We start from the raw sequence: 10,354 nt of genomic DNA on the forward strand, positions 1-10,354 counted from the left end.
CATAAATTTCTCTACCATAAGATAATTTGGCAGTACGTCCAAACGGGCACACAACTGCAGACCACATGTAATCACGCCATCCCATTCTGCACAAACTGTCATAAACCATCTCTGGTAAGCTCATCTGCGTGCTTGTCGTCCTCACCAGTGTCTTGAACTGACTGTAGTTCGGCGTCGTAACAGACTTCAGTGGGAAAATGCTCACCTTTGATGGCCAATGCACGCTGGAGAAGTGTGTTCTTCACAAATGAATCCCAGTTTAAAAACTGTACCGGGCAGCGTGCATGGCGTCGTGTGGCAAGCGGTTTGCAGAGGTAAACGATATGAACAGAGTGCCGCATGATGGCGGTGGGGTTTAGGTATGGGCAGGCATAAGCAACGGACAATGAACATAATTGCATTTTATCTTTGGCAATTTGAATGCACAGATACCATGACAAGATCCTGAAGCCCATTGTCTGGCCATTCATCCTCCATCACCTCATGTTTCAGCATGATAATGCACAGCCCCATGTTGCAAGGATCTGTACACAATTCCTGGAAGCTGATTATTTAATGATAGTGTTGGAGTCGTGCAGTCATGAGTACTCCCTGTTCACTCATGACTACACGGCCAGGCACGACTAACACCATCATTAAATTTGCCGATGACACAACAGTGGTAGGCCTGATCACCGACAATAACGAGACCGCCTATAGGGAGGAGGTCAGAGACCTGGCCGTGTGGTGCCAGGACAACAACCTCTCCCTCAAAGTGATCAAGACAAAGGAGATGATTGTGGACTACAGGAAAAAGAGGAACAAGCATGCCCCCATTCTCATCGACAGGGCTGCAGTGGAGCAGGTTGAGAGCTTCAAGTTGCTTGGTGTCCACATCAACAAATTAACATAGTGCAAACACACCAAGACAGTCGTGAAGCGGGCACAACAAAACCTATCCCCCCTCAGGAGACAGAAAAGATTTGGCATGGGTCCTCAAATGGTTCTACAGCGTCACCATTGAGAGCATCACTGCCTAGTATGGCAACTGCTTGGCCTCCGACCGCAAGGCACTACAGAGGGTAGTGCGAACGGCCCAGTACGTCACTGGGGCCAAGCTGTCTGACATCCAGGACCTCTATACCTGGCGGTGTCAGAGGAAGGCCCTAAGAATTGTCAAAGACTCAAGCCACCCTAGTCATGGACTGTTCTCTCTGCTACCGCACGGCAAGCGGTACCGGAGCGCAAAGTCTAGGTCCAAGAGGTTTCTAAACAGCTTCTACCCCCAAGCCATAATACTCCTGAAAATCTAGTCAAACAGCTACCCAGACTATTTGCATTGCCCCATCCTCACCACTGCCACTCTCTGTTGTCATCTATGCATAGTCACTTTAATTAACTCTACCTACATGTACATACTACCTCAACTAACTGGTGCCCCTGCACATTAACTCTGCACATATTGTTATATTTTTACTGCTGCTCTTTAATTACTTATCACATCCATATATATATTTTTTTTAACTGCACTGTTGGTTAGGGGGTCATAAGTAAGCATTTCACTGTAAGGTCTACACCAGTTGTATTCAGCGCATGTGACTAATACAATTTGATTTTAAATGTCCCAGTCACTCCATGGCCTGCATACTCACCAGACATGTCATCACCCATTGATCATGTTTGGGATATTCTGGATCGACGTATGCAACAGCGTGTTCCAGTCCCCGCCAATAACCAGCAACTTTACACAGCCATTGAAGAGGATTGGGCAAATAGTCAGCAGGCTACAATCAGCCTGATCAAGTCTATGTCAAGGAGATGTGTAGAGATGCATGAGGCAAATGGGGGTCACACCAGATTGAGTTATTATTGTGTTTTTTTTATCCACGGCCCTACTATTTTTTGTGACCAACAGATGCATACAGTTGAAGTCCGAAGTTTACATACACCTTAGCCAAATACATTTAAACGCAGTTTCACAATTCCTGACGTTTAGTCCTAGTAAAAATTCCCCGTCTTAGGTCAGTCAGGATCACCACTATTTTTTTTTTTAAATAGTAGAGAAAATTATTTTTCAGCTTTTACTTCTTTCATCACATTCCCAGTAGGTCAGAAGTTTACATAGTCGTGGCCAAAGGTTTTGAGAATGACAAATATTAATTTCCACAAAGTTCGCTGCTTCAGTGTCTTTAGATATTTTTGTCAGATGTTACTATGGAATACTGAAGTATAATTACAAGCATTTCATAAGCGTCAAAGGCTTTTATTGACAATCACATGAAGTTGATGGAAAGAGTCAATATTTGCAGTGTTGACCCTTCTTTTTCTGCAATCCGCCCTTGCATGCTGTCAATTAACTTCTGGGCCACATCCTGACTGATGGCAGCCCATTCTTGCATAATCAAGGCTTGGAGTTTGTTAGAATGTGGATTTTTGTTTGTCCACCCGCCTCTTGAGGATTGACCACAAGTTCTCAATGGGATTAAGGTCTGGGGAGTTTCCTGGCCATGGACCCAAAATATTGCTGTTTTGTTGCCCGAGCCACTTAGTTATCACTTTTGCCTTATGGCAAGGTGCTCCACCATGCTGGAAAAGGCATTGTTCGGCACCAAACTGTTCCTGGGTGGTTGGGAGAAGTTGCTCTCAGGATGTGTTGGTACCATTCTTTATTCATGGCTGTGTTCTTTGGCAAAATTGTGAGTGAGCCCACTCCCTTGGCTGGGGTGAGAAGCAACCCCACACATGAATGGTCTCAGGATGCTTTACTGTTGGCATGACACAGGACTGATGGTAGCGTACACCTCGTCTTCTCCGGACAAGCTTTTTTCCGGATGACCCAAACAATCGGAAAAGGGATTCAGAGAAAATGACTTTACCCCAGTCCTCAGCAGTCCAATCCCTGTACCCTTTGCAGAATATCAGTCTGTCCCTGATGTTTTTCCTGGAGAGAAGTGGCTTCTTTGCTGCCCTTCTTGACACCAGGCCATCCTCCAAAGACCTTTGCCTCACTGTGCGTGCAGATGCACTCACACCTGCCTGCTGCCATTCCGGAGCAAGCTCTGTACTGGTGGTGCCCCGATCCCACAGCTGAATCAACTTTAGGAGACGGTCCTGGCGCTTCCTGGACTTTCTTGGGAGCCCTGAAGCCTTCTTCACAACAATTGAACCGCTCTCCTTTAAGTTTTTGATGATCTGATAAATGGTTGATTTAGGTGCAATCTTACTGGCAGCAATATGCTTGCCTGTGAAGCCTTTCTTGTACAAAGCAATAATGACGGCACGAGTTTCCTTGCAGGTAACCATGGTTGACAGAGGAAGAACAAAGATTCCAAGCACCACCCTCCTTTTGAAGCTTCCAGTCTGTTATTAGAACTCAATCCGCATGACAGAGATCTCCAGCCTTGTCCTCGTCAACACTCACACCTGTGTTAACGAGAGAGTCACTGACATGATGTCAGCTGGTCCTTTTGTGGCAGGGCTGAAATGCAGTGGAAATGTTTTTGGGGGATTCAGTTTATTTGCATGACAAAGAGGGACCAATTCATCTGATCACTCTTCATAACTTTCTGGAGTATATGCAAATTGCCATCATCCAAAATGAGGCAGCAGACTGAAAATGTATATTTGTGTCATTCTCAAACATTTTGGCCACGACTGTACACTCAATTAGTATTTGGTAGCATTGCCATTACATTGTTTAACTTGAGTCAAATGTTTTGTGTAGCCTTCCACAAGCTTCCCACAATAAGTTGGTGAATTTTGGCCCCTTCCTCCTGACAGAGCTGGTGTAACAGTCCGGTTTGTAGGCCTCCTTGCGCACACAGGCCTTTTCAGTTCTGCCCACAAATTTTCTATAGGATTGAGGTCAGGGCTTTGTGATGGCCACTCCAATACCTTGAATTTGTTGTCCTTAAGCCATTTTGCCACAACTTTGGGAGTATGCTTGGGGTCATTGTCCATTTAGAAGACCCATTTGTGACCAAGCTTTAAATTCCTGACTGATGTCTTGAGACATTGTTTCAATACATCCACATAATTTTCCTTTCTCATGATGCCATCTATTTTGTGACATGCACCAGTCCCTCCTGCAGCAAAGCACCCCCAAAACATGATACTGCCACCCCCGTGCTTCATGGTTGGGATGGTGTTCTTCAGCTTGCAAGCATCCCCCTTTTTCCTCCAAACATAACGATGGACATTATGGCCAAACAGTTCTATTGTTGTTTCATCAGACCAGAGGATTTCTCCAAAAAAGTCCCCATGTGCAGTTGCAAACCGTAGTCTGGCTTTTTTTAATGGCGGTTTTGGAGCAGTGGCTTCTTCCTTGCTGAGCGGCCTTTCAGGTTGTTTATATAGGACTCGTTTTACTGTGGATATAGATACTTTTGTAATGATTTACTGCAGCATCTTCACGAGGTCCTTTGCTGTTGATCTGGGATTGATTTGCACTTTCCGCACCGAAGTACATTCATCTCTAGGAGACAGAACGCGTCTCCTTCCTGAGCAGTATGATGGCTGCATGGTCCCATGGTGTTTATACTTGCGGCTATTGTTTGTACAGATGAACGTGGTACCTTCAGGCATTTGGAAATTGCTCCCAATGAAGAACCAGACTTGTGGAGGTCTACAATTTCTTTTGAGGTCTTGGCTGATTTCTTTTGACTTTCCCATGATGTCAAGTAAAGAGGCACTGAGTTTGAAGGTAGGCCTTGAAATACATCCACAGGTACACCTCCAATTGACTCATATGACGTCAATTAGCCTTATCAGAAGCTTCTAAAGCCATGACAATTTTCTGGAATTTCCCAAGCTGTTTAAAGGCACAGTGAACTTAGTGTATGTAACCTTCTGACCCACTGGAATTGTGATACAGTGAATTATAAGTGAAATAATCTGTCTGTAAACAATTGTTGGAAAAATGACTTGTGTCATGCACAAAGTAGATGTCCTAACCGAGTTGCCAAACTATAGTTTGTTAACAAGAAATTTGTGGAGTGGTTAAAAAACTAGTTTTAATTACTCCGACCTAAGTGTATGTCAACCTCTGACTTCAACTGTATTCCCAGTGATGTGAAATCCATAGATTAGGGCCTAATGAATTTATTTCAATTGACTGATTTCCTTATATGAACTGTAACTCAGTCAAATCATTGAAAGTGTTGCGTTTGTATTTCTGTTCTGTGTGGTTTGAAATAGAAGTGTATGGCGAGATAGGCTTTGTCCTCTTTCCTATACAGCAACTAATAAACTATGGATCGATTGGCTTGCTACCTAGTTTGTGCGCCCTCCTGAGCCTGTTTCTGCTCTAGTCTCCTTTCCCCACTGGAGAATGATGTCATTCTATGTTATTTATTTTTTATCTTTTTAATCCCAGCCCCCTTCCCCGTAGGAGTTATTTTGCCTTTTGGTAGTCTCATTGTAAATAAGAATTTGTGCTTAACTGACTTGCCTAGTTAAATAAAATGTAAAGAAATTCCAAGCTATTTTTTTTTTTTTTTTAAGTTTGAGATATAATTTTACTGAGTGGGTTCTCAAATTTATGCTTTGGCCACAACTAGTAAAGGACGAGTCAACAACATTCTTCAGGTATGAGCAAATAGAATATGAGCTTTTAAAAATGAGATTTTCACTAGACGTTAAAAGCTTAACTGTGACCTACTACGATTTAAAAACTTGACCGTGACCAATGTGTCCAAACATCTGACAGCAACCCTCTTATGCATTGCAGTCAATACCCATTGTGTTCTGGTGAAAATTAGCGCACTATGTAGGGAATATGGTACCATTTGGGGCACAGCCTAGGTTACCTGGTATGGCATAGGGGTCTTCGGGGTAGGTCTCCCTGTCATAGAGGAAGGGGTGGTACCTCAGGACCCCCTCCACTATTCCGTCAACATCTGTGCAGGCCTTGAACTCGAATGTGTCAGCCGCCGTGTTGATGTAGAGCGTCTGCATGTCGTTGTCGATCTCTCTGAGGTTCACCATGCGAGGGATCTTGGGGAACTTCTCCAGTAGCGAGATCTGAACAGCAGATAAATATCAATATAGTACCACAAAATTAGAGTTATAAAACATACATCTTCAAAGATTGAATAGATGCTCTTGGATGACTATTGTCTGTAGTACTACCATAAAATAACATAATTACATGGTTATTTAAATACAATGACCATCTTACCTGAATGTCAATGTTGGAAACACAATCAGAGTTTCGGTAGGAGGCTTTCATGTCATTCCCATTTAGGCCGTGAATGTAATAGTGATACAAGTGGCTGAAAACAAAGCAGATTGTAATTTCAATAATTTGTTAATGTCTTTCGAAGAGTAAAATCAAGAGGACAACAACCAATTGGATTGAAAGGTGGTGGTGGGCATTTGGGACGGTGCAGGTCAGGCGGTATCCCAATACTAGACCTCTAATTAATGAGACATGGTCTAAGGGCACTCTATAATGAAAGCGTGCGAGATAAGTCATGGTCCAATGACTGTACCTGCTAGCAGCATGTGTCCCGCGTCCGAAGCTACATCCATAATAGTCGGTAGATGGCTCCAATTGGAGAATCACTGTTTGCGTCGCCGAGCAGTTAACAAGAAACTATTAAAATCCAGTTTTTAGATTCCCCCTCCCCAAAACGACACCAAACATGGATTCTATGTTGGGTTCTCACTTTACGTCTACACTGGTCTGTGTTTCATACCTGAGACAACGTGTGAGATAAATCATGGTCCAATGTCTATATCAGCTAGCAGCATGTGTCACGAGTCCGAAGCTTCATCCATAAATCGGTAGATTGGAGAGTCGCCCTTTGCGTCGCCGAGCAGTGAACTATTAAGTCCAGTTTTTAGATGCTACCAAATCAACATCTAATATGGATCGCTATGGGTTGTTTTCTGTCTTCGCGTGCACACATTTTCTGTACTTCCAGTCTGGGGCAGCATGGTGCCCATATTGCGAGGCTGATTAACTAGACAAACAGGTATAAAACAGAACATAACATAGAATCCATGTTTGGTGTTGATTTGGGGAGGGGGAATCTAAAAACTGGATTTTAATAGTTTCTTGTTCACTGTTCGGCGACGCAAACAGTGATTCTCCAATTGGAGCCATCTACCGACTATTAGGGATGTAGCTTCGGACGCGGGACACATGCTGCTAGCAGGTATAGTCATTGGACCATGACTTCTCACACACTGTCTCTATGGAACACCCTTAGACCATGTCTCATTAATTAAATAATATTGGAATAGTCAGGTGGGTGAGCAGACTCACGCCAGTTCTCTGGTCCACAGGTGGAAGTCCTGCTTGAGGAAGGTGATGTGTTCAGGCTGGACTCCCGTCACCACCACGGCCGTGAAGCTGTCCTTTCCCACCTCCTCAGCGATCAGCCCGTGGAGGAAGCGCTCCTCGTCGTCTCTCACGTGGGACGAGTCACCCATCTGTGGGGTGGAGGATTGAACATGGCTTTCATTACATAGAGGATGGCCACTGAGGGAAGGTTATAGCAGTTTGCCACCGATACTGACAGTTCAAAATGGATGGATTGAGGACACCTTTTGGGGATCACATCAACATTTTGAGTGATCTGGGAGTAATCCCTTACCTTCCGGTTTCTGATGAAACCACTGTAAATATCTTCTTTGTTCCGCTCCTTCCTCTCAAATTCTTCTTTTGAAATTATGAGTTCATGGATATCTGGGGAGCCCGCTGGTTTGGTGATCATCTTTAACAAAGACAGAGATATCAAGTCATATAGTAGCGCATCACAGTCCATTAGGGGAATATGGTATAACAGAGGAACATTTACCCTGGTTGACTGTCCAATGTAGAACACTGCTTGTTTCCCTCCTACTCCAAAATATGATATATCACTGTTGAGACTGCGAGCGACTGGATCAGGGCGAACATACCCTGCGTGATCACTAGTGAGACAAACAGGATAATGACTGACAATAGATACATGGAAAGCACCAAAAACGAATTTCAAGTGTATACTTAATAATTTGGAAAGTGCATTTTAATATACATTTACTGTGTCATTTTTTATTTATTTAAAAATGCAAGTCAGTTAAGAACAAATTCTTATTTTACAATGGCGGCCTACCCCGGCCAAACCCTCCCCTAACCCAGACGACGCTGGGCCAATTGTACGCCGCCCTAGGGGACTCCCGATCACGGCCGGTTGCGACACAGCCCGGGATCGAACCAGGGTCTGTCGTGACGCCTCTAGCACTGAGATGCAGTGCCTTAGACCACTGCGCCACTCGGGAGACGGGTCTGACCGCAATGTCTGATCGAGAAACCTGAACAGGTCAGATCTTGTGATGTGGCAAAACTCCTGGCCCTACTCTTGCTAAACCAACCTTGAAAACGTGCCACTTTCCCTGCTGAATTTGGAGAGCCTGTACACAGCCCAGTTATTAAGCTGCTTGGAGGTCATGCCACAGCCATTGTCCATGATAACCACTGCATGTTTCCCCAAGGACTCATCAAACAGCTGGGGAAAGAAATGAGAAACAATCAACTACCTCTGTGTTCCATTCCATCAATACTGTAGGGGTGCAGAACACTGACCTTTATATGAAAACATCACAATACTTATTCATCACTTTCATTCAAGACCACAATAACACATATGAGGTTTACAACTGTTAGAAAAATAAATAGGGAGAGGAATTTTTATTTATTTAAATTGACAGTAGTATCTCACCAATCGGATGTCTATGGTCCTCACTCCTGTGTTGTGCGATGTAGCTGACAGTGCATTGTCGATTAGTTCTGCAAAGGCATACGCTGTTGGAGGGAAAAGCTTTAATTAACTATAGGACACTATAGGCCTTTTAACACCGCTTCTGGAACATAATCAGCCCGGGCCAGTAACTTCAAAGCGTCACAGAGTAGAAAATTGGTCGCAAGTGCTGACCATAGACATTTCATTCAGTGTGGTGCAGTGTGAACACGGCTAATGAATACAAACAGGACTGTAATATTGTTGGTTTGGGCTGGAGAAGGTACAGTATTTCAGAGGCACTCACGTAAAGAATTCTGTCCCTCACTAGCGTAGTACTCATACATGCCACTCCGGACCAGTGTGTCATAGTGAGGGAGAAACACAATGTGTTCCTTAGTTGCCATGGGCAGGATCTGGTCCTCGGTCTGCAACAGGTGGAGAGTGTTTCCTTGTTGAAGTTCCTCTGAAAGAGATGACACATCAACAACATAACGTATTGTCACTCACCTCTTATTCCCCTTGTATGAAAGGTTTATTTGTGACTCAATGCCTGACTATTAGTATTCCCCCCAAAAATTCACTGATTGATCCAAGTAACGTGCCTATTTTTTAAAATGATAAATTAAAAAGTTGGTGATGGGCATTTCACTTTCTAGCACCACAACAGGTAGCCCTGACTGGAATGTCACTTACCATATCTGTCAAAATCTATTCCTTTTCTGTCCGTTGTAGTCAAGACAAACGTTTCGTTGGATGGAATGGCAAATTCCTAAGGCAGGGAACACATGGAAAATAGTTGTCATACTGCAGAGTTAGATATACACGTTTTGATAATTTGGTGAATGGTTTAGATATTTTATTGACAACTTGTTTATAACACTTGCATATAACAAGTGCTAGCAAGCTATTAACAATTTTATTAAAACATTAAATTGGCAAATGACACCTATATTTTTGGATCAATGTACTTCCCATGACCCGCCACCTAGCCAAGCTATCTGAATGAGCTGCTAGTTAATTGTCAATACTCGTGGGAACTCGTTAATTGTCAAGAGCCAGCTGTTGCCAATTTGCAATCAAGCAGGCAGCTGTCTGGCTAACATATCTCTGGATAACTAACAACGTTAGCTAGCTAGCTACTGTACCTTCGATACAACTTGAAGGAAGTCGTTGAAGTCCAAGCCATTTATGTCCAGAACTCTCTCCGTTGTGTTGTCTCTTTCCGGACGACAGTCGAATACTACCACACTTTTATGTGGTTTATCTGACCCGTTAACTCCATTTTTACTCTGTAAAATGTGTGTTCTATTGCTATTGGCAATAGCAGACGTTGTCACACCTTCCGACTCTGCCATGTTTCTTCTTCAGGTGAAAGAACTCGTGAGTATGCGCAATGTACTGCGCATCTAATGCGTGGGCTGGGTCGTCACTAGTTGCCGCAAAATCCTAAACCCCGCCTATTTCGACAATTTATTTTCACATTAACCCTAACCAAAATGCTAACATTATGCCTAACTATAAGATTAAATTTACACCAAAAATCTATTTTTGTTTTCATTATTTCTTTAGGATATAGCCAATTTCGATTTTGTGGCTGTGGAAACGCGCGCGCTAGGGTGTATTCATTGATTGAATTCCGTTGCAAA

General features: G+C 43.5%; 1 protein-coding gene across 1 annotated transcript in view; it reads right to left on the reverse strand.

The window, feature by feature from the left end:
* Positions 1–10,064, reverse strand: part of smchd1 (structural maintenance of chromosomes flexible hinge domain containing 1) — a 40,357-nt gene extending 30,293 nt beyond the window's left edge. Inside the window, exons 1-10 of the mRNA XM_038997854.1 lie at positions 9,854–10,064; positions 9,402–9,477; positions 9,013–9,171; positions 8,688–8,770; positions 8,341–8,474; positions 7,785–7,899; positions 7,581–7,700; positions 7,250–7,416; positions 6,158–6,251; positions 5,787–6,000 (exon numbers count right to left, since the gene is read on the reverse strand). Of these exons, the coding sequence (XP_038853782.1) occupies positions 5,787–6,000; positions 6,158–6,251; positions 7,250–7,416; positions 7,581–7,700; positions 7,785–7,899; positions 8,341–8,474; positions 8,688–8,770; positions 9,013–9,171; positions 9,402–9,477; positions 9,854–10,063 (1,372 nt within the window). The 5' untranslated portion in view covers position 10,064. The remainder of the gene's footprint in view (positions 1–5,786; positions 6,001–6,157; positions 6,252–7,249; positions 7,417–7,580; positions 7,701–7,784; positions 7,900–8,340; positions 8,475–8,687; positions 8,771–9,012; positions 9,172–9,401; positions 9,478–9,853) is intronic.
* Between the last annotated feature and the right edge of the window lie 290 nt (positions 10,065–10,354).

Source organism: Salvelinus namaycush, chromosome 7 (assembly GCF_016432855.1).
Source record: "Salvelinus namaycush isolate Seneca chromosome 7, SaNama_1.0, whole genome shotgun sequence".
Taxonomy (NCBI): Eukaryota; Metazoa; Chordata; class Actinopteri; order Salmoniformes; family Salmonidae; genus Salvelinus; species Salvelinus namaycush.